This window comes from Urocitellus parryii, chromosome 2 (assembly GCF_045843805.1).
Source record: "Urocitellus parryii isolate mUroPar1 chromosome 2, mUroPar1.hap1, whole genome shotgun sequence".
NCBI lineage: Eukaryota > Metazoa > Chordata > Mammalia > Rodentia > Sciuridae > Urocitellus > Urocitellus parryii.
The window spans coordinates 1,023,135-1,051,051 of NC_135532.1; the positions used below are offsets into that span (position 1 = coordinate 1,023,135).

Here is a 27,917-nt window from a genome sequence, read left to right on the forward strand (position 1 = left end):
ATCTGAGCAGTTGCAGATTTCTTTAATGAACAGTTTAGATACTGGCCTATTGTATCTAAGATGTGCTGCGCGCGATCAAGTTGGGGCTTCAGGTCTACCGAGTTTGGAAAGACACCATGTTCACATGTGGTTCCCATAGTGCACTTAAAAGGTCGGTAGAAGCATTGTGGAAACACTCTGGTGTGTCCCCCATAAGAACTCAAGCGGGTAGGACCAAAGTTTGGAGCTGGACTGGCAAGAGTCCAATTTGCATACTGTGGACACGCAGGCCAGCTGGTAAGGTCAGGACCTACTCATCCCACAGGGTTGAAGGCCAGAGCCCTGATGACTGTGGATGGCACACAGCAGGGACTCAGTAAATGCCAGTCCCCTCCTTTCTTCATTTCCCAGGAGGGACCCAGCACCCTCCTGGCCACTGTACCTGGAAGGGCCACCCTGGACTCCACACTCACTAGTTAGGGAGGGTGACTGAAATCTGCCATTCCTGCCACACTAGGTCTTTTAGGGGTCGGGGCTGAGGGACCTCGGGACAGGGCTGGTATTTCAGCACGCATCTCTGGGCCACGAAGGGGGCGCACCTGGGCTTTCTGCAAGGGCGCCATCCGGCAGCAGAGCACCGCACTGCAGTTCCGGCAGATCTCCAGGAAGAGCTCTCGGTAGTTGCTGGAACTGCCGTCCTCTCGGGGCTTCATGATCAACGACAGCGCCGCGCCATCAATGATTAGACCGTAGTCCTGCATGTCCGCTGAGAGTCTGTTAGGAAGATCACTCAATCGCTAGATCCACGTTTTAGAACCTGCAGGTGCTGCCACCCCCCGGGACTAAGCCGCTGGGCCTCCACTTCACCAAGGCAACCTTTGGAGCACTGCATGTGACAACTATGACGCTATTTTAATGAAATGTTCTTGCTTTCCTCAGACAAAGCCACAGCACACGTTTCTGTGCTTCACGGGAAGCTCTGGGAAAGGGCCTCTGTCTGTCAGCGTACCCTGGGTCCAGATTCCTGAACCCCGTCTGTGTGTACAGCTCGCAGCCACAGGCTCCCTGCCCAGTAACCCAAGCTGATGAGAACGGGGTGACACACTCTCTTTGCCAGCCTTCAAAATGACAAATACTCCCCATCCCCCAAAGCATCTCAGGCACAGAGAACTATCCTCGTCTATTTATGAATAATTTAAAATTTGCATTTGATGAGAGCACTCACATGCTCTGCCCACACTAATGGGAATCTAAAACCAGCTAAACAAACCCCGTCTCAGAAGACTTGCCGCAGGCCAGCAGGGCAGCCCTGTGCGCTGTGTCTGTCAGACTGCCGGACATCCCAGCACGCTGCCTCGCCCCAGACAGACCACCTGCATTATTGATAACCCTGGCCTGCCTGGATGCCCTCTCTGGCATCTGCCGCAAAGCCCCTGAGTCTTAGAAGCACTCAAGAATTATCCCAATGAAAACACTTTAAAAAAAGAAGAAAAGAACACTTGCTCAATCTGTCTTCCCGTACCCTCAACCCTGCCCACAGTCTGCACCTGCACCTGCACACAGAGGAGCAGGGAGACATGTCTCAGTCCATGACTGAGAGGTGCCATGACTCAGTCCCAAGTTCAACCTGGCCCAGGAGGACCTGGTGCTCATGCCCTCAGGAGACCCAGGTCCCTGTCAGGATGAGGAGACCCCAGGACTTGCCAATGGAGGCTGGGCCTGACCCCCTCAGGGGCAGGAGGGCCACCCACCCTGAGAAGTTGTCCCTGGTCAGGCTCCCGCTGCAGCGCAGGACGGTTTTGCTCAGCTCGAACAGGACGTCATGCAGACTCTGCTCCTCAATCCGCTTGGTGGTGAGCTCGAGCAGCTGCGTGTTCCTCCGGAAGAGCTTGCAGGCGTAGCAGGTGGCCGCAGCCGTCTCCATCTTGTCCCCGGTGAGCACCCAGACCTTGATGCCCGCCTTCTGCAGCGCCTCGATGGTGTCAGCTGCTTTCTCCTGGAGCCTGTGCGGAGAAACCACAGGTTGGCCCCAGAACACAAAGGCCAGGGAGAGCGCTTCGGGAGCCTGAGGCTACAGAGGGATGAGCTGCAGAATCCAAGCACGAGGCTGCTGCTGGCCACCTCACTGCGGCGTTCATGGCGCTTTGCGACACCAGCAGACAGGCCAGACGGAGCGTCCAAACACAGTCGCCACTGGCCAACCTCCAGTTCTGTCCAGCTGAAACCCACCACGTGGACAGGGCTGCAGGCACTGTGAGGAATCCTCGTGGCCCATGGGGAATGGCCTCTCGCAGGTAAACAGGGCGTGGGGTGTCGCAGGAGTCACTTCGGTTCTTTTGCTATAACCTGCTCTGTCTGACTGCCTTTTGCCAAACTGGAACCCCAAACCCAAGGTACACCACATCCTGAGGTGCTGGCCGTGTCCAGAGGCCAGATGCCCTCTGACGCACGTGGGGGCTTCCCTTCCTGTCGACCATGGCCCATGGGGTCGGGCTGCACCGCCTCCCTCCTGCCAGCTGGCCGAGGCTCACTGCGAGGACACTCTGCCGACACTGTCAGCCTGCGCTAGTCTGTGGGTGCTGGTGGGGTCACAGCCACGAGCGTCCCACCCAGTGCCTGCCGTCCCCTCCAGGTCTGAGAGCCCTGACTGTCGGAGGTGGGACAACACACGCTGCTCCCACACAGTGCGGGTGGGGGACTGGGCTCAGGTGAAGTGCAGCGACGTGCCTGGACTCTGGGAGGAACTTCCTGGACAGGACTGTCCAGGTCACACAATCACAAATCACAGAAATGCAAAAAAAAAACAAAAAAACCAAAAAAAAAACCCTCTAATAATAATTATTTTTGTAATTAGAGTTTTAATAATTGGTGAGATTTAAATTTGGGGGGGCGGGGGGAGGCATGCGTCCCAGAGAGGTTTGCAAGTGTTGGCTGGTGTTTCAAAGAGATCACTTGTAATCAACTGCCATCTCTTCACAGCCACCCATCCCCGGTGCCCAGGGGTCACCTCTCCATCTCCATGTCCCAACGTCAGCCACACTGACCCTCCACCCCCAGGCTCCGTGCACCTGCTCTATGGCTGCCTTGTGGCCACCTGTCTAGCTCAGCATCCCTCCCCTTCCCGGGCACAGGGCCACCGGCGCCCCATGGTCCTGGCTTGCTAAAGCCTGTCTGCCGCAGGGCGGGTCTCCCGCGGAGGCCTGGGTCCCCACTGCACAGTGCACAGGCACGCAGCCAGCCACAGCTCTGTGCTGCACCACACTCCCGTCAGAAGGAGCACGTGAAGTGTTCACAGAAGGCTCCGGAACATGGAGGTCAGCCCGAGGACTTTCTCCTCACCACGGGCAGCAGCCATGAGCAGCAGCTGTGGCCCTGGCTTTGCTCCCCCAGCAGAACCCCTGGCCGTCCTGCTGTGCTTGCAGCCCCAGGAAGGCCTACTCCTCACTGTCCGATGTGGAGGCTGGAAGACCCTGGAGGCTGGGACACCTGTGATTGGCACTTTCCACCAGTCACGATCACTAGGCCCTGCGACAGCCCGGGCTCTCCTAAGCTTCTTCAAAGGACAATGAGAAACATGTTGAGGGGGAGGGAGGGGAGGGAGGGGAGGGACACATTAGCAAGCTCAGCCGAGGCCCCTGGCTGACCCTGGAGGACCACGGAAACCTGGACCTTGATGACCCCTAATGGGCTCTCTGAGAAGTGTGCTTTAGGCCCCTTGTTTCTGGACAGCAAAGTGGCCTCTGGCCACAGCCCCCCAGGACTTTCACCCACCCTGGCCACCCACTGCGTCGCGGGCCTGGGGTGGGCACGTGTGTGCCTTTACCTGTCCTCCACGGCCGTGGCACCAAGCAGGATGAGGTCCCTCTCGATCTGCTCGTAGGCCTCTGCGAGCTTCTTCTCCCGGTCCTGGAGGGCCACCTTGGCGGCCTGCAGCAGTCTGCAGGCAGCCTCGTACTCCTCGGGGGCCATGCTCTTGTAGGCCACACACAGCGTGCGGAGTCCCTCCTGCGGACCACACGGCCGCATCAGGAGGGCTGGGGCTGTGCTGAGCACGCAGGGGCCCTCCTGACACCCACGTTCTAGTTAGGACAGGCCAACCAGTGAGGGTCAGTCCTACACAGCTGGACTATTCATGACCACGCAGAGTCCGGGGAATCACAAATTCCCATCTAGGAAGCCTGGAACACCAGCTGCTGGAAGCCGTGTGTGAACTACGGTTGTCTGAGCGCCGTAAGGCGGGGAGGCTGCTTCCTGGGAACTCCTGGGTGGAATTCCCTGGTCCGAAAAAGTCCAGGTCAGCTGTGCCCTGCCTCAGCTCACATCCCTGGGTTCCAACATGGGTGTGACTGCCAAGCCCCAAACAACCCGTCTTCCCCACTCATCGTGTAAAAGCTCCTCACTGGCTCCTTCTGGTGGGTTCCACTTTAAACAAAGCATTTGCGGGCCTCTTCCTCGTCAGGATCAGACCAAGGGCTCATCCACCTGTCAGTGCCCACTTTGAATATAGACACATTTCTCACCTTTTGTGTGTATTTCTTTTCCTTAATATCTTTTTAGTTGTTGATAGACGCTTATTTTTCTATATGTGGTGCTGAGAATTGAACCAGTGCCTCACCCATGCCAGACAAGCGCCACTGCTAGCCCCCGCCCCTGTGTTGATTTCTTAATATTACTTCCCAGCCTTTATTTCCAGCTGGCCCACACCTACCCCGCCCCACGCAGGTCGTGAGCAGGAATACCAGGGTTATCACCCCAAGAGAGACTTCACTCCTATTCTCTGATGAATGCATTGCTTAAGTTAAACCTCTCTAGGATAACAATTTGCAATTCTGTGGAAAACACCAAGTGGTATTTCTGAAGCAGACTCATCTCACTTGGGTGCTCGTCAAGGGGAAGGAGAAGGCCTTGGAGACTGCCCACCAGCCTTGACTCCTGCATAAGCATTTCGCCTTCCAGCAGACACCTGGTCTTTGTGGTCTAGAACGGACTTCCCAGTATGTGTGGAAGCTTCCAGCAACTCTGGGGCACTCGGTCTCCTCGTGCCTCTGACCTCCGGGTCTAGCTCAAGGGCACCTCACTGGACTGACAGCACTCATCTCCCTGAGCACTTGAGAGCGAGGGGCGCAAGAGGCCTCCCATAGACCTGAGAGCAAAGGGACCTGGGTGTGTGAAGCTGTGCTCTCCAGGAACCTTCCAGAACTCTGTTCCTGTGCACCCTCCAGACATGGTCTCCTGCTCCAAGGGGTCGAGCAAGAAGCCAGTGCTGTCCTAACCCCGGCTTCCACAGCCACATGCTGCCTGGTGCCCCAGCCATGTGCGCCTGTGCCCCTCCCCTGGCTGTGGCTGCTGGACCAGGTCCTACTTCACCAAGAACTCGGTGGGTCTGCGAGTAGAGGAGTGGAGGGCCCGAGGAGCACACGGATGAAGGCTTCGTTCACAAGTGGGAAACGCCGGGACAAGAGAACAGCTTTAAAGGAGAACCATCCCGAGTTGCCCACAGCGCAGAGCCGCATGAGGGCACACAGACACCTTCATGAACACAGAGGTCCTTGCTTCTCCAAGCAGACGGGACTTCCTCACGTGGCTGCAGGGAGCAGAAGTGAAGCCTCTCTGTTCTCCCTGCCAAGGGCCAGTGAAACCCGCATAGCGCACACACAGGCACACGGACGGGGTAACACGGGCCAGGCCAACACCACCAAAAAACGACAGAACCAGATCCCCTGGCAACATGGACACCAACGTCCTCACCAGCAAGCCGGATGGGACAGGCAGGGCCAGGGGCTCCCCCAGGAGACTGAGGGGCTCAGCACTGGAAATCCACTCCCCGCAGTACAAGGCCTGGCAGAAGCAGTAGAGCCAGGCCAGCATTCGAGGGACGCAGACAGGCGGCTGACCAGAGCCCTGTGCCTTTCCCAGCAGGATCGGCAGGTGCCTACTCAGCACGGCAGAAGCCATGGAGAAAACCCACAGCAGACGTCACATGGAGGCCAAGACAGCACTTCCCCAAGTCAGGAACAGAGGGGCCTGCCTGGCCACTTCTCCTCGTGGCATAAGAAGTTCCCATCAGAGCAACAGGGCATTAACAGGGGGATGCCCATGAGGAAGGGTGCCTAAGGGCCCTCTGTCTGCAGATGACGTGGCCCCACAAAGACAGACCCAAGCCGGCAGAGACACCACTCCCCAGACAACCCAAGGGGAGACCAAGGCAACCCCCGGAGTCACATCAGGAAGCAGAACCCTCGGCTCTGTGCTCAGCCAGAGGTGGAGGGCTGAACGAAATCACTCAAGACCCAACTCAAGGGGACACCTGTGTTCACAGACCGCGTCCCAGCACTGCTGGTGACAGTGCTGCCCAGGGCCACCTCCAGGTCAGTGTGACCCCACAAGGAGCCCTAGGGTGGAAAAGCCCAGCTGAGATTCGTGCGCATCTCAATTGGCCCCTGAAGGACCTTGCAAAGGCCAATCAGCTCTCCTGCTCTGGTCAGCCAGCACGACACCAGGACGCAGGGCCATGACCAGACCTGGAGTGGGGCGGGCAGAACACGAGGCCAGCACACCCGGCTGGCAATTCTGACAAGGCACCAGGACTGTGGTGGGGAAAGAACCAGCTGCCATCAAGGGGCTGGGAGACCAACGCCTTCGAGAGAGCAAGGCTGGCCTGTCACCGTCCCCCCGAAGCCAACCAAAGAGCAGCGAAGCCCCGAGCACAGGAGCTGAGCTGCGAACCCGGAGGGAGAGCAGGCGGCCTCCCGACTCCGGGCTCCACGACGTCTCCTAGACGTGATGCCAAGCGGAGACCACAGAGGAGCTGGATGATGGGATCAAAGACACAAGGGCCCCTGCACCTGCTGGATCATTGTAATTTCCTGTCACTCTGCCATTATTTAAAAATAACATTAGCAACCAGGGGGCTGCAAGGCCCTCACGTGCCCAGCAGAGGAGAGGCCAGGAAGGAGCTGTCAGGAAGGGTGGCACAGCTCGACCCCAGGAGCTCACAGCGGTCACTGGCCCGAGTGCCACACTGAACCCACCACCACATCACAAGACGGCACCAACTGAAGGAAGCAGCACTCTCCTGGGAACTGGCTCCACAAGACTCGAGGTCTGCAGGAACAGCAGCCTCCAGGCCAACCAGGCACACCACTGGCTGAGGAAGGCACAGGCCGTGGCCACGCCCGGGCACACCGCTAGACCTGGGCAGTTGCTGTCTGCAGGAAGGGTGCCCTGGGGACACGGTGTGGCAGACCAGACAGGGCAGAAACTGGGGCGAAACAGCCTGAGGATTTAAGGAAGAGCCTCAGAAAGCTGCAGAGAGACGGGTGGCAGCTGACCACACAGGAACCGCTCAGTGGGAGCAGGAATACCACAAGAATGACCACGGACAGTCACTTGAGCTCCCCGAACTGAGGAAGCTCCGGAGCCCAGGCAGCAGGCCAGCCATGCGCAGACGAAGGGCCACCATGCCGTCTGGCCTCTCCAGCTGCCCAAACCCCACAGTCCACTGCAGCTGACTTCAACAACCCCGGAGTGGAGACTGTCTGAAGCATGGTCCACCCACCCATGCTTTCCACGGAAACCACGGCAGACCAGCAAACGCACACCCATGTGGACAGCCCTCCAAACAGCTAGTGCCGCAGAAGCCAGAGAGACCCTGGCAGGAGAAGGCAGAGGTGCACACACGCACACAGACATACAGACAGACACGCAGACACACATGTGCACAGGAAGACACATGTGCACCCACGTGGACAACCCTCCAAATAGCTAGTGCCGTGGAAGCCAGGGGGGACCTTGGCAGAAGGCAGAGGTGCACGCACGCACACAGACAGAAAGACACACAGACACACAGAGACACATGCCACACACGCAGACACACAGACACACAGAGACACGTGCACCCACGTGGACAACCCTCAAAACAGCTAGTGCCGTGGAAGCCAGAGCGGACCCTGGCAGGAGAAGTCAGAGGTGCACGCACACAGACACACAGACACACAGACACACACAGAGACACACGAAGACACACACACACATGCACATGCACACAGACACACACACACACAGATATACAGACACACAGACATAGACACATGCGCGCACGCACAGAGACACACACATGCGCACGCGTGCACACACGAAGAGACATGCGCACACAGACACACATGCACACACACGTGCACACACATGCAGATGCACACTCACAAACAATCGCAGGCACACGCAGAAACACAGACACACGCACTACACATGCAGGCACACGCAGACTCGTGCGCACACATATACACACGCAGACACACAGACTTTAGTAAGCAGCAGGGTTTTAAGGTTTTGCCCTAATAAGTGCAATGAAGCCCGGTGGGTGCCGGGGGACACCCTTTAGCGACCCTCTGGCAGAACGTGGATGCAGCTGTATGGAGACGTGTCTGTGTGTGTGTGGGGCTTTATAAACTAGGAGCAGAAAGAGGTTTCTGGACCAGGAGTAGAGCTTTCCAGGCCATGGCTGTCCCACCTGCTCCTTCCTCCTGGGGAGAGGGGCTACAAGAATATGGCCTGCCACCTCGAGGAACTGCCACTAGATTCCCAGATCCCAGGCACCAACTGAAGGAAAGGAGCCCTCCCCGGGCAGGGGGCCACCTCGGGCCGCCCGTCCTCACGGGTCTCACCACTGCATTGCGCTCCACCCTGGCTCGGATCTGGTCCACTCTGCCTTCCGTCACCCTGGGAAATATGGAAGAATCCGCTCCTTTGCAAAACAGATAGATTTCTCCTGTAAAATAAGAAAAAATAAGAGAAAACCGCCAAGGTTGAATTTCATCCCGACACGGGGGCCCTGCACTGCTTTCCACCGCTGGAATGCCTCAGCAGGACGCCAGGCCTGAGACCACCTTAAAGATTTTAATGGCCAATTGACAAGCTGAGGTTGGGAAATCAGATCTGTGGATTCCTCCCAAACCTCCTTTTACTCTCACTCTCGGAGGTCCCAGAGCAAAGTCAGGACCAGGAACAGAAGGCAGCTCTTGGGCCTCGGCTGCACCTTCTCTGGTAAAGGCAGAAAGAAAGACCCAAGGCCCTGGGCAGAGTGGGGCATGATGAATGCAGGAGTTGCCCGGCCAGGGCAGGGAGAGCAGCCTGTGGACACTGACCGCTGCAGCGTCATGGAACAGGCCGGCCTCCGCGTCACCGAGCAGGAGAAAGGGCACCAGGGCCGCACACCTCCCACACTGCTGAGACGGGCTCCTTCGTCCTGAGGTGAGCCGGGGCAACGGCAGCAGTGGCCAAGCTGCTGGGACAAGGTGCCAGCCCTGATGCCACCACTCACAGCTGGGGCCCTTCTCTGGGGAGAGTCTCAGCCTGTCGGGTGGGGCAGCAGGTCAAGACCACCATGCTCCATCACCAGGGCTGCAGGGCTATGGGGGTGGGGGATGGGAGACACGCCTGGGCCAGACTGACATTCCAGGAGACTGAACCCGGTCCTCTGTGGGGACAGATCCTTGAGCCCCCTAACACCGAGGGTCCTTCCAAGTATCCAGGACCAAGTCTGGAGGGCACTGGAGGTCAATCGGGGACTGTCTAGCTCAGTGATTCCCAGGGTGGGGTGGGCAGAGGCCCTCCTGGGCTGACAACTGGGATCCAGACCCAGGGTTCAGGGGTGTGTTGGGCGCCAACCTTCCTTGTTCCTGCTCCCAGGACAGACCCCGGGGAGGCACAGAGAGAATGTCTAAGTCACAGATACGACCCACTGGCTGAGGGCTCAGTCCAGATGTTGGCCACAGCCACAAAGCACTGCCACGGAGACGTGGGTTGTGGCTGCCTGGGTGGGCCATGCCTGAGCAGACGCTGGGCAGAAGCAGGTAGGAAAAGGAGCCCCGGGAGCAGCTACCAGGGACACAGGGCACTGGCTCTAGCTGGTGCCTGTAGAACCACACTGCTGGGGCTTCTGGGGCCATGACCCATCCAGATGGTTCCAGAGACCGTCATGGTCACCAGATGGTGGGACTGCTCATGCTTCAGGGCTCCCGGCTCAGCTCCCCGCAGTCCCGATGTGCCCCCAGACACAAGGCCGGGCACGTCGGCCCTGGGACTAGGGTCCGCCTGGCCTAGGAGCAGCCCCAGGGCGTAGCAAGTGCACCCTGGGCGGGTGGGCGCAGACCTGCTGTTGCAGTCCTGTGGACACGTGGCCTGCAGGACTGAGCCTGTGGGACCAGGTCGTCTGGTCCTGTTGACTGTGTGGCTGACAGCCAGCCCTACCACCACCCACTCCAGGACCAACAAGAGTTGGTGGGGAGGATGGTGGCCAAAGCTCCTGGTGGGCACGGCTGGGCACTGTCCCACCCATGCTAGGCGACACTGCAGTAAGCCTGGCGGTGGCTCTCAGGGGACAGGGCACGTTGATAGGCAGCTCTGGGGGCGTGTGACACAGTGCCTCCCTTTGCCTCACTGCAGGGGCTGTGGCGTGGACACCATCAGAAGAGCCCCAGGTCATGCTCACGAGTCTCTGGAACAGGAGCGCCCAGCGTGGCTGAGTGACCCAAACCTCGGTGTCCCTCCTCAATTCGGCCTCATCGGGTCTGCAGGGTGCACAGCATGGGGCACAGGTATTTGAGGGGTCTCCCTGAGGTTGTGGGCACCACTTCCACCGGGGGAGAAGGACTCTGCCCACCCACAGGTGGCGAGACCCACACGGTGGCGCCCCCTCTGCGGACACGGCGCTCCTCCTGCCGGTCCACGAGGCTCTTCGGGACGGCATCGCGGCCCAGAGTATGTTCTGCAGAGGCCCCAGGAAGGTGCAGCCTCCTGAGCCCAGGGCTGTCCCAAGCCGACACCTCAGGCCTCGAGCTGGGTCACTGCCGCATCCACAAGAGCCCTGTGCAGCCCGGACGGCACAGTGACGTTGGTGGCTCACAGCGGCCATGAGAGGCTTTCAGGTGGCTCCTCCGTTGGCAAAGCGCCTCTACTAGACGTGGTGGCCCCAGGGCAGGAGCAGGGTCAGGGGGCACAGCTGGGGAGGCTCCCCTGGCGAGACCCAGCTGGGAATGCCCACACGCTGTCCTCCTCCTGGTGGTTCACAGTGGCTGGAGGTCGCGGGATGGTGTTCCGTGGGGGCAGGTGGGGTGGCCTCCTGCCCTCGGCAGGTGTCAGCGTCTCTGCATCAGCTCCCAGAGACGGTCCTGCAACCCACTGCCAGGTGGTAAAGCCTGCTTCTCTGTGTGTCACAGCAATGTCCACAGGGGCTGCCACGTGTCCCATGACTTTGGTGCAAATCCTGCAGGTGGAGCCTGCTCTTCTCCCTCACGGCGTGATTCACCTTGGGGCAGGTGCTGTGGGACTCAGTGGGTTGAGATACACAGCCAGGTCCCCGGCAGCCACAGTGTCCTCCCGAGGCTGCCCACCCAACACAGGGAGCTCCGTTCTTGGACAGCAACTCGGGACACTGCTAAATGTGCTCTAAGCAACCCCCACCATCCTCAGTGGTCTCTGGAGGGGACGTTGCTAAATGTGCTCTCTGTACCCTCTGCTGTCCTTGGCAGTCTCCAAGGGAAAATAAGGATGGCTGCTCTCAGCCAGGACCTCAGGACAGCTCTGCCCAGGAGATCCCCTGCTTGCTTCACACATACAGGAGGTCTCTCAGCACGAGCAGAGGAACCTGGCCAACAAGGAATTCCCCGAGGCTGGACTGGGCAGATCCAGGGCAGCAGCACTGTTTGGTGACTGACCTGGCATTTGCCCAAAGAGGGACCAGCCTGGTGTTGCCCAGTTTAGGAAACAGCACAGGTCCCCAGCTCTCGAGGTGCTGCTCTGAGCTGCGCTGGTGAGTGGACTGGCCCCATCTCCCCAGGGCTCTGCAGGGGGCAGGGGTAGGGAGCGCCCTGCTGAGTGGGGCACACGCTGTCTCTTTCAGGACTGGGCCAGAGGCAGAGGCTCCAATGCAGGGCCATGTCCAGCGTGTCACCATGGGACCACACAGGGAGGAGTGCGACCGAGGAGGCCGGTGTCGCTAGCCAGGCAGTGCTGAGCCGTTCTGGATGTGCGCGCAGGAGGGCAAGCCCACGCTGGGCAGCGCCTGGGCCGGTGGGGCCGGTGGGTGGACACTGAGGCTGGGCTGCTGACGATGGCTAGGATGGTGGTGCAGGGCCTGGACAGGGGTGTGGATGACCCTCTCCAGTCCCCTGCAGCGGGGGCACAGGGTGTGCTGCACTAGGGGCAGGGGCTGGAGCTGGCAGGGCCCAGGTGCCAGGCTGCAGGCTGCTAACAGTGGGACTCCAAGGGAGCCTCCTTGGGGACAGTGAGGAGGGCCTCATGGGCTCTGCCAGATGGAGGAGGGGCCAGTCAAGGCTCAGGAACCTTCCAGAAGCAGGAGGAGCTGAGGTGTCACGAACAGCCCTGGGCTGAGCAGGGACAATGAGCCAAACACCACAAATGCTGAGCGCGCAGAGGTCACCAAGGTCACGTAGTCAGAGGGTCTGACCCCACCACGTCCTCCATCCAGAACCCCGAGGCAGAGCCTGAGCCTGGGGCCCGTGAGACCCTCTGCCCGGCAGAGCACACAGCTCAGTGACGTGTGTGTCACCACCAATGCCTTCCTTCCTCAACAGCGGTGTTCGAGAGCTGAAACACTCGGGCACCCGTGAGCGAGTGCGCCAAGGGTCATGTTCTCCCTGGTCTGTGCGACCCCAGGAGACGCTCGGAGGACGTGCATGGTGTGACTGCACTTGGGCCTCCGCTCAGGGGGGAATTCACCCACACCCAGCAGGACACTGGCCTGGCTCCGGTCCTCAGAGCTGCCCGAGTCCAGCTACTGGAAAAAACAAGGCCGCCCGCACATCTGAGAAACCAAGAGAAGCCTCTACCTGTGGCGGCTCTGACGATGACACTCATTCTCCTTCTCACAGAGTCAAAACTCAGAATCTCCAGCAATTCAAACCTGAAAAAAAAGGAACTCTCACTCTTTTTTGGGTCTGGACATGAGCTGCCGGGCACGGAGGGCCACCCAACTCCACCCCAGGACGGCAGCATCCTCTACTCTCCGCGCCCCCCAAGCCTCACAGGTGCCACCTGAGCTCTGGACACCACCAGACGCCCAGCTCTGGACGCCACCAGACGCCCAGCTCTGCTCTGCACTGTCCTGGTGCTGGAGGGGGATGCTGACCGAGTCCAGCTCTGAGGCCCCTGCCTCAGAGAGGATAACCACCCGTGGGCACTTGGGCTACTGAAACTGTCCGCAACCCCTTGGCTCGGGCCATCAGGAGGCTGGGGAGAGGCTGCACCCTGTGGCTGTGCAGATGCCCTGGGTCCTCAGTGTACTGCAGGGTGGGTCCTGGTCCCTGCAGTGACCTCACTGCCTGCCCAGGGGGAAGCCACGACCAGGCAGAAAGCAGGTGGGGACCTCCTCCCTCAACAATGGCCGTTCAAGAGCAGAGACACACTTGGGCACCCGCAGTTGGGCGCATGCCGAGGGTTCTGGCTTCCCCTCCCACAGGGAGCCCTGGGCCCCGAGGTCTGGGTCTGCAGGGAGGAGCCCACCAGGCCGAGAGGCTCACCCATTCCCAGTTGTCCATGAACTTATTTTATATTTAAAACTAAGACTGCTGGAGGCCATCACCACCAAATCCCATGTTCTTTCTATCCTGTCTTAGCCTGTGTCCATTGATGCCATTCCTAAGAAGGAACACCACCGGCCTCCAAGTCAGAACTCAAGGTATGACTAGCTCTTTGATGCCGAGACTGTCCCTGGGCATCAGCTGGCCTTTCTACAGCATAGCTGCGTACTTGGGAGGACTCTGTGCGCCAAGACCAGGGGCTGCTGCCTCAGCAGGGAGGCCGGGGGAGGTTGGAAGGTTCTAGAAACCCTGAGGATTTCTGTAGCTGGCCCCCAGCTGGTGGTCTACCAGGGGTGATGCAAACCTCAGGGCCTAGCTGGAAGAGGAGGTCATTGGAGGGTGCACCCTTGAAGGGGATGTCTTGTTCCCACCCCTCCTCTCGCTCCCTGCTTCCTGGCCACCATGAGGCGGCAGCTTTCGCCACCATGTGGTACCGCCATGATGCACTGCCTTACACATCCCAGAAACAACAGGGCCAGGCGACGTGGACTGAAACCTCTCGGAGCAGGGCCACAGGCGCTCTTGCCCCCTTTCGCTGACTTCCTCGGTGTTCTGTCACAGTGCTGGAGAGGGACTGACACAGAGAAGAAGCCTTCCCTGACAAGCCCTAGTCCACCCCTCCAGGAAGCCATTGGAGAGACGCCCTGTGCCGACAAGGCCCTCTTTCCTCCCACTGTCCTGTCTCACAGGGCTCAGAGGTTCTTGGATTCTTCCAGGAAGCAGGGCACCCATGGGAGGACATTTTTTTGAATGACAAACCCGCAGGCCCCTCCTCGTGGCAGTACCTCACCTCTCGATGTCATCGTTCCTGTTGAGAATCTCCATGTAGTTGTCCTTCAGCCGCAGGTATGTGAAGCCAAGCCTGCGGGCGAGAGGCAGACCGGTGAGCGGGGTGCGGTCCCTCCCCACCGAGCCCGGCGTTCCTGGGGAAGGAGAAACGCTGTGGGGAGCAGGCTGTGAACTGCACTTCAAAGCCAGGTGGGAGAAGGAGTCGGTCGCCACCTCAGCCCGCGCTCCCAGGACGCACAGCCCCCCGCCCCCCGGGTGACCCAGGCTCCTGTGGGTGCCGAGGCTCCCCACCCTGTCCCTGCACACGTCTACTGGATGCTCACAGGCTTGCTCATTGTTGCTCAGAGGGAGTACGACGTCAGGACCCAGAGGACCTCGAAGCTGTCCCCAAGGTTCCTGGGTGGGAGACCCCTCCCCATACTGCAGTGAGGAGGGGGGACGAGGCCAGCAGGCTCCCAGCTCATAGTGACTGGCCTGTGTCAAGCCTGTGTCATGCACCTGTCCCTCTCCCACTCGCCCCCTGTGCTTCACCCTCTGGATGCAGGAGAAAGCCCACCCCCGGAGGCCGGTGCTCAGCCCTGGACTTGAGGCAGATCTGCAAGAGCAGGCGTCTGCCCTGGTCACACGGGGTGCTCTGCACAGCAGTACCACAGCAGGCAGTTGTCCCCAGACAGCCCTCACATTGACTGATAGGACACCAGGCCAGGGTGCTGCTCACGCCATGTGATCCCAGCAATACCCTCTCCCGCGGCTGGAGCACATCACCATTCCAGGCACCTGCCGGAGAGGGAGGAAGAAGGCCTGGCCTTGGGCTTGACAGACGGACACACAGTGCCAGCCGTCATGGTGGGCAGGGGCCAGGAGTGGGGCAGTGGGTCTGCCTACCCCATGGGAGCCTGTGCTGAAGGACGGGACTCCCAGCAGGAGTGCCCTGACCTCGACTGTCTGCCTGGAGTGCGGCTCAGTCCTGAGCGCCTGTTCTCCCAGAAGAGCTAGATCAGCTCTGAGCGGTCCCACCCAGTGAGAGTGGGCTTGGGGACTTCGGAAGCCCACGGTGACGGCATCGCACAGGAGAAAGATGCTGACTTAGAGGCAGCAGGATGCTGCTCCATAAAAAGCGCTGACCCTTCTCCTTGTTGCTCCTTCAGTCTTGGGGTTAACACATGTCATAGGCAGTACAGAGGGGACCCGAGGGTCACCTGACTCCCAAGCCAGGGGAATCCAGAACGAGTTGCCCAGTTTGAAACTGGGGCGTGAAGGGAACGTTTCCAGCATTGCCGGTGCTGGTGTGAAACGCCGACTCCAACCGGCATCAAGACCACTCCAGTCCCTCTGGTGGGGTACGAGATGCACAGGCAGGGCCCCAGCACCCATGTCACCCACCAAGCCCTGTGGTTTAGGGGAAACTGCCGCTAGGCCTGGGTTCCTGAGTCCAGGAGGAGACCAGCGCTGGAGGGGATGGGGCTGGCTCTGCCCTCAGGAGCCTGACCAGGACTGTCCCTCTGACATACTGCAGATGGGGGAGCCACGTGAATGACGCCATGAAGACTCACATGCAGCTTCTCCACGAGGCCCCCGAGGTACGGGGCCCAGGGGGGCCTGAGGCCATAGGCAGCTGCTGCTCAGCCCAGGAGCTCAAGACTCATGGGGACAGGTGGCGACCAGGACAGGAGGCGAGGGGCCGGGGACTGCCCACAGTGGATCTTGCGCTCAGCTGAGCCCCATCCCGTGGCGACCCAGACCCACCTCTGGATGCCTTCCACCAGCGCCACCTCGTCAGGCGAGGATGATATGTACACGCAGGACTTCCCTGAGTCCGGCGACTTCCTGGGGCCGTCCACCTGGTCATCATCTTTCACCTGCACAGTGTGGCAGAGACAGAGGGCCCGGAAAAAGAGCTCCTCCCGCTCCTGTGAAAACACGGCCAGGGGAAGTCCATGGCTCACAGCTGCCCAGAACAGGAGGCGCCCAGCAGGACACACCCCCACTCCCATGCTGCCACTCGGAGGGCGGGTGTGAGCGTGAACACATGTGCATCTCCAGGAGTGTGCCTGTCTGTGCACTCCGTGTGCTCACTGCTCTCTGCATACCGCCTGCCCGGCCTGTCCAGGGATTCCAAGGTCCTAGCATGGAATCACCGCTTGTCGTCCCCCAAGGGACACCGGCAGCACAGCAGCATCTGACCAGAACCTCACTGAAGTCCCTCGGGGTCCTGCCTCTCCCAGATGCCCCAGTGAGAGGCACACTTTCCAGAGGGGGAGACCACCTCGCACACATGTGCCTAGCCTGGTGACACGTTCCTCCCTACAGCGGGCCAGAACCTACCCTCCCACTGACGCCCGGGGAAGAGTCAATCATGTCGATGCCAGAGGAGTCGGGCAGGACCTGCCCGTTGCAGATGACGTGGGGCACGTAGACCTGACCCTCGATGCAGCACTCCTTGAACGCCATATTGTTCTCTGTGAGTGTGCCCGTCTTGTCCGTGAAGATGTACTCCACCTGCGGGTGAGGCACACACCCTCAGACGCCACCCAGACCTGTGGCCGTGTCACCCTGGCCCAGGTGACAGTCTGGCAAGATACAAACATGGCATAGCTTGACCCAGATAGATGTAGAGCCGTGGGTGTGTCCGCTGCACCCCTTGGCCATTGGGACAGGTGTGATGTGGTGGGGGGCACAGTGGCAATGGATGGAGAACGGTGACCTTGGAGGACACTGCCTCGTGGAGCCAGAGCATCTGAAAGACCAGGGTGAGGATGGCCCGTGTCTCCTTCAAACAACAAAGGGCACAAAGGAAACCTTCGTCTCTGAAGCCTTGGGGTCAAGACTCACGAGGCCACGCAGGGTCAGAGACAGAAGCCAAACAAGTGAGAGGGCAGACTTCAGAAGGACAGCCCGACAGGCCACAAAGACGCTGCTAGTCACTCCCGATTCAGGTAAAGCAGAGGAGCGCGTTCACGGTGAGCAGCTGGGCAGATGCCGTGTGCACAGCTGGGGAGGGGGGGAGGGTGAGCTGGGCTTGCGGCAGGAAGGAAGCGCAGAGAGGTGGAAAGGACTCAGCCGTGGGCTCCATAAGGACCTTTTCCCCCGGGGGCTTTCAGGAAGAGGCTCTGACAAACCGACAGCAGAAAGTGCCTTTCCGTCGTGAGCTTGTCCTTAACCAGCACTACGTCCTGACCTGCTGAATCAGCCCTGCCGCTGGGACACCAGCCAAAGCCCAGCGGAGCCTCCCCAGGGACACACAGCTGGGGCCAGAGAGCACTGGCTATCCCCAAGACCCCACAGAGGTTGCGGCCTGCGACCCCTCACAGGCAGGTGTTGGGAGGTCAGCAACCTCACAAGGGTCAGACCTCTGAAGGAGCGCCTAGTAGAGGGCTCCATGGACAGCACCCCTGACTTGCCTAAGCCCCCTAAGGTGGGCAGATCTCCGACATGCTTTCCCGCGTGATTTCATGGAATTCAGATGAAAGTACTGCTAAACCCCAAGGCCGCCTTGGCAAGGGTGAAAGTGGCAAGAAAACGATAAGACCTGCCGTCCCCACTCCATGGGTCCCTGCAGAAGGGAGCTGCACTGCAGCTGGCGTCTGACTCCACAGCCTGCAGCATGACCAGAGGGGCCTGTGTTCAGGGGCAGCACCAAGGTGCGGGGTCAGGCTTTGGAGCCTCAGTCTTGCACTGGTGAAATGCAGGCGGCAGTGCTGACCTCTAAGGAAACACACACGGGCACTGGGAGGGTGGGAGCCGGTTCTGCCTCATTGCTAAACACCCATCTCATCTGCTGTGAAAGTGGCACCCTAACCTGGCCGTCGGGAAGACCTCACTCTCAACCTGCCCCTCAGTTCTGACCTCGGCGCCAGGCTCTGTGCCTCCTGCTGCAGCTGGTTTTGCTCAGAACCAGACAGGACCGCAATCCCCCCAACAGACTCCTGCAGCCTGGGCACGGCTCGACATTCCTCTTCCCACAGAAAAATCCCTGCCACGGAACTTCTCAGGAACACATGAAACAGGATACGGGGCTCCAGAGGCGAGGACCTCACCCCTGAGCTAAGACCTGGGCAGCACTGAAGTAACAGTGACCCGCCCGGCCCGGGAGCAGCCAGAGGGACATCCAGGGAGACAGCAACCCCGCTCACAGAGGAGCCAGAGGAATGTCCAGTGAGACAGCGACCTGCCCGTCAGGGGAGGAGCCACTGGAACGTCTAATAAGTCAGCGACCTGCTCCCTCATGGGAGGAGCCATAGGAATGTCCAATCAGAGAGCGGCCCGCCCCTCACGGGAGGAGCCATAGGAAGGTCCAATCAGAGAGCGGCCCGCCCCTCACGGGAGGAGCCATAGGAAGGTCCAGTTAGACGTCAGAGCACAGTCCCACCTCTGAGAGCAGTGCCCCTCACAGGAGGCAGGTCTAGGGTCCCAGGCAGAGGCTAACCACCCATCAATAGCCTCTTCTGGGGTCCTGGGGGTGGGAGGGGTCAGGACGCAGTTGCCAGTCTAAAGTGGTGCTTTAAGGCTACTGAATTACACAAGGCAGTGAATTACCTTGGGCCACCTCCAAATTGTGACAGAGCAGAAAGGGCTAGACTGGGGCTGTGGGAAGGCCACTGTGAGGCCAGTGAGGACGCAGGAACCCCCTTCCTGTGGTTCTCCCCTGCAGGGCAGCGCTGCGGATCTGCAGGCCTGGCGTACACAGCTGTGCCCTCACACTGTGGAGACCTTGGCACCTCGGGTGGAGGTAAGGGGGCAGCGGCAGTGACCCCATCTGTGGCCATTCCCAGACCCCACAGAGGACACCTTGTGTCCACTTCTTTGTGTGATCTGCGCCACAAGCTGGCAGGGCCTTCCCCACGGCACAGAGTACAGACCCGATGCTAGGGGTGAGGCATGGGCCATGAGGATGCCCACGTCTACCTGCTCATCTCTAGAGAGGCACCCAGTTCTTCAGCTCACACCATGAAGGCCCAGAATGAGCAAGGTCACGGATGGGCTAACCAGGGCCACTGACACAACTGTCCTTGCACACGCTATGAACATGAAAGCCCTACCAAAGGCCACACAGAGTCCGTGCCAGCTGGCACATCTCTCACGGGTCACAGGAGGGCCGACGTGCATGAATCCCAATAGAGACAGCTCACCTACCACCAGCGGGACCACAGCACAGGCATCTTGCACCTGCACATCTGGACACAAGGGAATAGTACTCACCCTTCAGGAAGACTCGGGCGACACTGACCTGACCCAGCTCCTCATTCAAGTCGGACGTGTTGACCAGAGGCCCCTCTCCTGTTTCCTCATCGAACATGTCCTCGTCCCAGCTGATGAAGTAGGAGCCAAGGAACTTCTGCATCTCCACAGTGACGTACATGGACACGGGGATGATGTAGTTGAAGAGCACCATGAAGGCCAGGAAGTCCGTGAAGGCCCTGAGGAACTGAGCACACAGCTCCTCAGTACCCACGTCCCCCAGGGCCAAGCCTCATGCAGGGTGCAGGCGAGCCAGACTGCCTGCCCAAGTCCCCAGTAAGGGCTGCTGGGCAGCAGGCCACGCCTGGTCGCATCCTCACCCAGGCCAGGGGCAGACTTTGCCTGTGAACACAAGCGTGCCACCAGGGACACGGCGCCACACAGGCTGACGGGACAGAGATACCAGATTGGAACATCCGTGACAAACAACAGAACTCACCAAGAGAAAACCTAGGAGATGCCAGAGACGTGAGCCTGGTAAAAGGACCGACCTGGACGGCTTTATTCCATGCGTGCAGCCAGGTTAGTTTTGGGGAGGGCAGGCTGTTGCACACAGCAAAGACACGGCACGAGGTTTGCACACGGCCCTACTCTGCCCTCTCTGGCCACAGGCCTGGGCGAGCACACAGGGCGAGGTTCGCACACGACCTTGCTCTGGAGTCTGAGCCCCTTTCTCCCTGTGCCTGTCTCAGCAGGTGCCATCTATCCCCAAATCACTGGCAAGCATCTCCTGAGCACCTGCGAGCACAGGGCACTGGGCAGGTCGGCAGCCCTAAGGCCTCTCGGGCATGGTCCTGAACATCTCCCAGGGGGACCAGCGCCCTGGGCGTGTGCTCCTGCCATCTGAGGACGGCTCAGGGTCGATGCCCCGCTATGGCCAGGACCCCCCACCATATGCCGGCAGCAAGCCTGACGGCCACCCTGCCCTGAGGAGGGCGTGCTCCATACCAGGTTCCGCTGCCTCTCCGACTCGGTCTTCTGGTTGTACCAGGGCTCGTCCCGAAAGGGCTCGCTCTGCCACACGTACTTGAGCACAGTGTTGACCAGCGCCTTGCTCACCAGGATGCAGAGGTAGACGATGAGGAACACATTCATCGACCTGCAACGCCACGCAGAGTCATGCGGGCTCCCTGCCGACGGGGGCTGCACCGGCCTCTCCCACACAAGGTGGGCCGTGCGGGCCGTGCGGGCCGTGTTTCCAAGGAGGTACCTGGCTAGTGCCCAGCTGTGTACACTGTACCGTCACTAGCTTGGAATCCAGAGGCCACAAGGCCAAGAGTCTAGGACAGGAAGACGGTCAGCAGGAGGGATGCTGCACCCAACCCCACTTCTGAGGACGCCACCTGAGCACTGCGGGGGCACTGAGCACCACGGGACACTGAACACTGTTGGGGCACTGAGCACTATGGGGAACTAAGCACTGTGTGGGCACTGAGCACTGCAGGGCATTGAGCACTCTATAGGCACTGAGCACTGTGGGGCACTGAGCTCTGTGTGGGCACTGAGTACTGCGGGGCACTGAGCACTGCGTGGGCACTGAGCACTGCGTGGGCTCTGAGCACTGCGTGGCACTGAGCACTGCGTGGCACTGAGCACTGCGTGGCACTGAGCACTGCGTGGGCACTGAGCACTGCGGGGCACTGAGCACTGCGGGGCACTGAGCACTGCGTGGGCACTGAGCGCTGCGGGGCTCTGAGCACTGCGTGGGCACTGAGCACTGCGTGGGCACTGAGCACTGCGTGGGCACTGAGCACTGCGGGGCACTGAGCACTGCGTGGGCACTGAGCACTGCGTGGGCACTGAGCACTGCGTGGGCACTGAGCACTGCGGGGCACTGAGCACTGCGTGGGCACTGAGCACTGCGTGGGCACTGAGCACTGCGGGGCACTGAGCACTGCGTGGGCACTGAGCACTGCGGGGGCACTGAGCACTGCGGGGCGCTGAGCACTGCGGGGCGCTGAGCACTGCGGGGCGCTGAGCACTGCGTGGGCACTGAGCACTGCGGGGCACTGAGCACTGCGGGGCACTGAGCACTGCGGGGCACTGAGCACTGCGTGGGCACTGAGCACTGTGGGGGCACTGAGCACTGCGGGGCACTGAGCACTGCGTGGGCACTGAGCACTGCGTGGGCACTGAGCACTGCGTGGCACTGAGCACTGCGGGGCACTGAGCAATGCGTGGGCTCTGAGCACTGCGTGGGCACTGAGCACTGCGTGGGCACTGAGCACTGCGGGGCTCTGAGCACTGCGTGGGCACTGAGCACTGCGTGGGCACTGAGCACTGCGTGGCACTGAGCACTGCGTGGGCACTGAGCACTGCGTGGCACTGAGCACTGCGGGGCACTGAGCAATGCGTGGGCTCTGAGCACTGCGTGGGCACTGAGCACTGCGTGGGCACTGAGCACTGCGGGGCTCTGAGCACTGCGTGGGCACTGAGCACTGCGTGGCACTGAGCACTGCGTGGCACTGAGCACTGCGTGGGCACTGAGCACTGCGTGGGCACTGAGCACTGCGTGGCACTGAGCACTGCGTGGGCACTGAGCACTGCGTGGGCACTGAGCACTGCGGGGCTCTGAGCACTGCGTGGGCACTGAGCACTGCGTGGCACTGAGCACTGCGTGGCACTGAGCACTGCGTGGGCACTGAGCACTGTGGGGGCACTGAGCACTGCGGGGCACTGAGCACTGTGGGGGCACTGAGCACTGCGGGGCGCTTAGCACTGCGTGGGTACTGAGCACTGCGTGGGCACTGAGCACTGCGTGGGCACTGAGCACTGCGGGGCACTGAGCACTGCGGGGGCACTGAGCACTGCGTGGGCACTGAGCACTGTGGGGGCACTGAGCACTGCGGGGCACTGAGCACTGCGTGGGCACTGAGCACTGTGTGGGCACTGAGCACTGCGGGGCACTGAGCACTGTGGGGGCACTGAGCACTGTGGGGGCACTGAGCACTGCGTGGGCACTGAGCACTGCGGGGGCACTGAGCACTGCGGGGCGCTGAGCACTGCGTGGGCACTGAGCACTGCGGGGGCACTGAGCACCACGGGACACTGAACACTGTTGGGGCACTGAGCACTATGGGGAACTAAGCACTGTGGGGACACTGAGCACTGCAGGGCATTGAGCACTCTATAGGCACTGAGCACTGTGGGGCACTGAGCTCTGTGTGGGCACTGAGCACTGCGTGGCACTGAGCACTGCGGGGCGCTGAGCACTGCGTGGGCACTGAGCACTGCGTGGGCTCTGAGCACTGCGTGGGCACTGAGCACTGCGGGGCTCTGAGCACTGCGTGGGCACTGAGCACTGCGGGGCACTGAGCACTGTGGGGGCACTGAGCACTGCGGGGCGCTGAGCACTGCGTGGCCTTGAGCACTGCGTGGGCACTGAGCACTGCGTGGGCACTGAGCACCACGGGACACTGAACACTGTTGGGGCACTGAGCACTATGGGGAACTAAGCACTGTGGGGACACTGAGCACTGCAGGGCATTGAGCACTCTATAGGCACTGAGCACTGTGGGGCACTGAGCTCTGTGTGGGCACTGAGTACTGCGGGGCACTGAGCACTGTGGGGCACTGAGCACTGTGGATGCACCAAGCATAGTGGGGACACTGAGCACCACTGGGACACTGAGCACTGTGGGGAACTGACTGAGGGGCACTGAACACTGCAGGCCCATAGAGGCCTAGCTTTGGCGAAGGGCTCGGCAAGTCTAAGAAGGGCTCCTTCCCAGTTCCCACCATGCACTTCTGAAAGCCCCTGAGACATGCAGACATCTGGGGCAAAGGCCTCCTGCCCTTGACGAGTCCGTCTCCCTTTGCTCTATGCAGCCATAGGAAGACAGAGACCCAGTGCCTTCAGAAGCCACACAGGTGTCCACTCCAGGAGGGACACACTTTTACCAGGGGCAGAGAAAACAGAACTCCAGGCCACGCCTTCTGGCGAATCCACTACTACCTTGACCCGGCCAGAGGGCCTCACTGTCTAAGGGGGACAGCTGCCTCTGCTAAGGGCTCCTTAGTAAAACCATGTCCAAACCTCCGTCTGGAGGTCTCTCCCCTGGCGGAAGGAGCTGCAGGGCACCACAGCCCACTGGGAGCCAGGACTTAGGGAGCCTCCAGGAGCAGGTGCACCTGCTGGGCCTCAGGCGCTGAGGCTAGGCCAAGCAGGGGAGCCCTCTACCTCACAGAGAGATAAGCAAGTCCCCCCGAGTGGTCAGCCCTGCAGCTACTCCACACTGCCTCCAGCACCTCGGAGGAGCGAGGCCAAGGGGACAGTCTGGCCTCCAGTGGCTGACCACAGCATGGCCATGGCACAGCCGTCACCCTTGCCCCGACCCTTACTTTTCCACGGCAGATCTCTTCTGGGATTTCGACTGATAGTTCAAGGCCATCTTGGTCTCCATGCCTGTGTAGATGGCCACACCTGAAAGCAGAAGGGTAACGCGATGGCCACGCGCAGAGGCCTTGGCCTGCGCACGGGCCACACGGCATGGTGGGATGGACTCTCAGGCCAGACAGTGGCACTTCTCATTGTGCCAGACAAGGGGCTGCCCCTGAGTCACCGTGGGAGTCTTCGAAGGCTTCCCTGCACAGAGGACAACTGCAGTTTGAGAGTGCACCTTAACATCAGGTGAAGAGTGACGTCTGTCGGGGTCTCTGCAGCAGCGCACACTTGTGTATTTAAACAGTCGTCTCGTGTGACTGAAACGGGACAGCCTGCCAGAACCGGGTGGTTGGCACTGCGGGGCTTCCCGTGGTGTGCAAGGGCTTCCCGCAGGACCCTTGGGGTCCTCCCCAGATACAACGTTGTTTCTGAGTCACAAACCACATGTGTCTCGTGAGCAGGCCTGTGTTTTGCGTGTGGCGTTGTGGGTCGCTGTCACCCATCAGCACAATGTCCTCAGTGAGGCACAGCTGCCACCGTAAAGGACATAGCACCCCAGCCCTGTGTACGGCAGCCTGGTTTTCAGAAGCGGGACCAGGAACTACTAATTAAAACATTTACCAAAGATCTTCTCGGTGTTCTTGAGCGTGGCTCCTCGGAGAAGCAGGTTTTCTGATCCCAGTGGCCTGTGAAGACAAGGACAGGCACAGAACGTGAAGCAAACGAGGCCAGAGGCAGAGGACAGTGGAGGCTCCAGTGTCATGGCAGGTCACCGAAGCCAGCCAGGTCCCCAAGGAAGTATGGCTGCCGGGCCCTCCGCTGCCCTTGGAAGTGGGACCCCAGGCCCTGACCCGGGCCCAGAGTCTGAAAGCTTCCACAGAGTCCTGCTAGGGGTGGCCCCTGGGTATCCCAACAGTGTCACCAGCAGCACCGGAGACACGTCAGAAAATCCAGATCTACTGCATCTGAGGCCCTGGGGCGGTCCAGCACCCGTCCCCACGAGCCTCATGTCTGAGGATGGCTGCTCTAGGGACCCCAGAATGTTCTGGAAAGGCCAAGGGTGTGCGAACCTGAGCTGTTTCCATCACAACCTCATGAGACTTGGGAGTCTCTTCAGTGCCACCAGGTTTGAAGGAGACAGCTGGGAGGCTGTGGCCCTTGTGATCCCTGGGAGTCAGGCTGCAGAAGGGGCCTGGAGGAAGGGACCTGAGGGGAGTTTCTGGGGGAAACACGCAGCAATGGAGGGTCAAGGGTCACTCCCTGAAGCCCGAGTGCTGCTGCAGGCACGGGCCCCCGTGGCAGCAGACGCTGTTCCTGGGGGCTTTGCCTTCCAGTGGCTCCTGGATGACGTCACTTCTCGTCTCCTGAGCAGTGGCAGCGATAGGCAGAAGGCGAGTGTGCACATTTTGCTACTGACAACACCCTACTGACCCCTTGGAGGGAGGAAGAGCTGCTGGGACCTGCTGGGGCTGTCTGCTGGTGGGCTGATGTCCCTACGCTGTGGAGGGGGAGAACCACCAATGTCACATAGGTAACTACGTTCAGTGACTTGGCCTACGCGGCTCCGCTTCACTGGCTGGATGACCGGGAGGCCTCGGGCCAAGGGGCACTGCACGGAGGAACACCCCAGGCGCGCAGCTGGCATCCTGCTGCCCCAGCCAGACAGCCACTAAAGACATGGCTCCTGGGGCTGTGCAGAGCTGTCAGCCTCTGTTAGCAGCACACTTGGATAATCGATGTCACAAGCACTTAGGAAAACAAACGGCCCGTTTAGAGTGGGTCTCTGGGAAGTCTAAAAATAATTTACTTGAGAAAGTGCTTTGCTTCTTGTTTGAAGAGAAGGAAGAAGAAGTATCCTTCTGTGTGACTGAGGATTGGACAGATGGCTTACAGCCTCCATGTTTTCAACAGCTACGAATATCTTTAAAACCCCAGGTATTAAAAGGTGCACTGAATAGTACAAATATTAAAAGGCCAAACTAGAATTGGTGTCAAAGTACAACCCGGCAGCTGTCACCCTCTGAGGCACCTGGCATCACAGCGACAGCAGGGGGACTGGGAAGCACCTCAGATCCACCCACAGGTGACAAGCCCCATCCACCTCCTCATTCGTGTACCAACCAACCCTCACCACTGAGGAGACTCTCTTTCAGAGCAACAGGGACTTACCTTGGTACAAGATGTACCCAGGAAAGCTGAAGCCACGCCCCACAGACCTGGACAGCACTCGCCAGCCCACGGATGGGTGACAATGAGACCTGCTGAGCCGTGCACCGTCGCCCCACGGCTGTCTGACCCAGGCCTTCCAGGGGGTCCCAGGGGCTGGTACCTCAGTAACTGCTTTGTCTGATCCCCCCCGAGTCTGTCCCTGACAATCTGGAGACCGCCTGAATTGGAAGACAGACCCCTTCTCGGGCCAAGGGACTTCCCAGAAAGGGGCAGCTCCCAAACCCACTCAAGTCGTGTTCCTAGAACGTGCCCCTGCAAACAACTGCCAGGCCGCAAACCAGACACAGCCCCCAGACCACAGACAGCGCTCAGCAGGGACGACCGACGGCGGCAGCCAGGGCCCGGGTGGCTCATGGTGCTGCTGCCCCATGTGGGTGTGCCGCGTGTGATCACAGCGGCCAGGACCACGGTGACAGAGCCGGTGCATGCACCCAGCCCCAAGCTGCTCCTGGTGTTTGGCCCTGAGCCCAAAGGTCACCCCGGGGTGACCTCAAGCAGGTGTACACACTGGCAAATGTCCTCCAAACCAGCAGCCTGCAACCTCAGGGCTGAGGCCTACCGGTGTGCTTGCTGTGAGGGGTGCTGGCCACCCTTCCTCTGGGCATGTCCCTCAGGCTCCCTTCCTGACCTGGCCCAGCCCAGACAGTAACCCTCCAGGTGGCCACCCTCAGGGCAGACCTGCTCAGAGTGTTCGGGGCCACCCTAGTTAACCTGCACAGACGCACACCTGGGAAGCAGCCGGGAGCAGAACCGGGCATTCCTCAGGGGACCCCACCATGAAGGCTGCGGGTGGCAGCCCTCCCCCATGAGGAAGGAGCCCTCCCCCATGAGGAAGGAGTGCTCCCAGAGCAGCAGGGGGGCCATGGCCACAGCCACTCACCTCACCACAGGGTCGTTCAGATCGCTGTACACGTTGATGCGGCCCACGAACCTGGAACAGAGAAGCCAGTCACGGTGCTGCCCTCGGCCCTCCTGGGGTGCACTGGCCGCTGGCCTGCCCTGGCCCTGGCCTCTCAGTCTATTCTCCCCACGAGGATCGGGTGGCCTTCCTTAACTCCACTTACAAGTTACCTCCTCAAAATAAACAGACTTCGCTTTTCCTCCACACTTAACCCAAGGGCCTCGTCCAGCGTTTGCGTAAAAAGTAACAGAAGTGGCCTCACGCGCCTGTGGACAGTCCAGCCCCGCCTGCCAGTCAGTGCTCCCCGAGGCCCGTCCGCCGTGCCCCTCCAGGGCCTTACTTGTACAGGTCGGGCTGCGGCTGCTCACACTCGATGGTGGCATGCAGACGATCAACATCCTCCTCCGTGTGGAAGCCCTTGGTGTCCTGGACCGCGTAGTGTGTCTGCAAAGTGACAGAGGCACTAGCTCACCACCCAGCCCGGCACCACGCTGGCCGCCCACCCGGGGGCAGCCCCCGCTGGTGTGTTCGGTGCACACACACAAGCCCGACGCAGGGCCAGCGTGACACCGGGAGACGTGGGAGGGGAAGCCTGTGTCTGCTCACAGCCTGAAAAGACCCGGCAGCACCATCTGTCCCCAGCTCGAGGCCAGGAAACGCCAACTCTCCAACTCTCACCTAAACACTAGCACGGCAAAGAAGTCGGCTGGGATTCTCCAAAATTGGACTGTTGGACTTATCTGTCCCAGTAGTAGCCACTAACCAGGCCAGTGGCCTATACTTCCCAGGGCCGGCCTCT

At 60.4% G+C, this 27,917-nt stretch overlaps 1 protein-coding gene across 5 annotated transcripts in view; it reads right to left on the reverse strand.

Moving 5' to 3' along the window:
• Nucleotides 1–27,917, reverse strand: part of Atp11a (ATPase phospholipid transporting 11A) — a 118,622-nt gene that overhangs the window by 18,631 nt on the left and 72,074 nt on the right. For all 5 annotated transcript variants that reach the window (XM_077795112.1, XM_077795108.1, XM_077795109.1 and 2 more), the window contains 14 exons: nucleotides 27,459–27,562; nucleotides 27,098–27,148; nucleotides 24,610–24,674; nucleotides 23,946–24,027; nucleotides 20,553–20,703; nucleotides 19,594–19,791; nucleotides 16,692–16,865; nucleotides 16,113–16,276; nucleotides 14,368–14,439; nucleotides 12,828–12,901; nucleotides 8,643–8,746; nucleotides 3,803–3,984; nucleotides 1,731–1,982; nucleotides 579–753 (listed from right to left, as the gene is read on the reverse strand). In XM_077795112.1, the coding sequence (XP_077651238.1) occupies nucleotides 579–753; nucleotides 1,731–1,982; nucleotides 3,803–3,984; nucleotides 8,643–8,746; nucleotides 12,828–12,901; nucleotides 14,368–14,439; nucleotides 16,113–16,276; nucleotides 16,692–16,865; nucleotides 19,594–19,791; nucleotides 20,553–20,703; nucleotides 23,946–24,027; nucleotides 24,610–24,674; nucleotides 27,098–27,148; nucleotides 27,459–27,562 (1,848 nt within the window). The remainder of the gene's footprint in view (nucleotides 1–578; nucleotides 754–1,730; nucleotides 1,983–3,802; nucleotides 3,985–8,642; nucleotides 8,747–12,827; nucleotides 12,902–14,367; nucleotides 14,440–16,112; nucleotides 16,277–16,691; nucleotides 16,866–19,593; nucleotides 19,792–20,552; nucleotides 20,704–23,945; nucleotides 24,028–24,609; nucleotides 24,675–27,097; nucleotides 27,149–27,458; nucleotides 27,563–27,917) is intronic.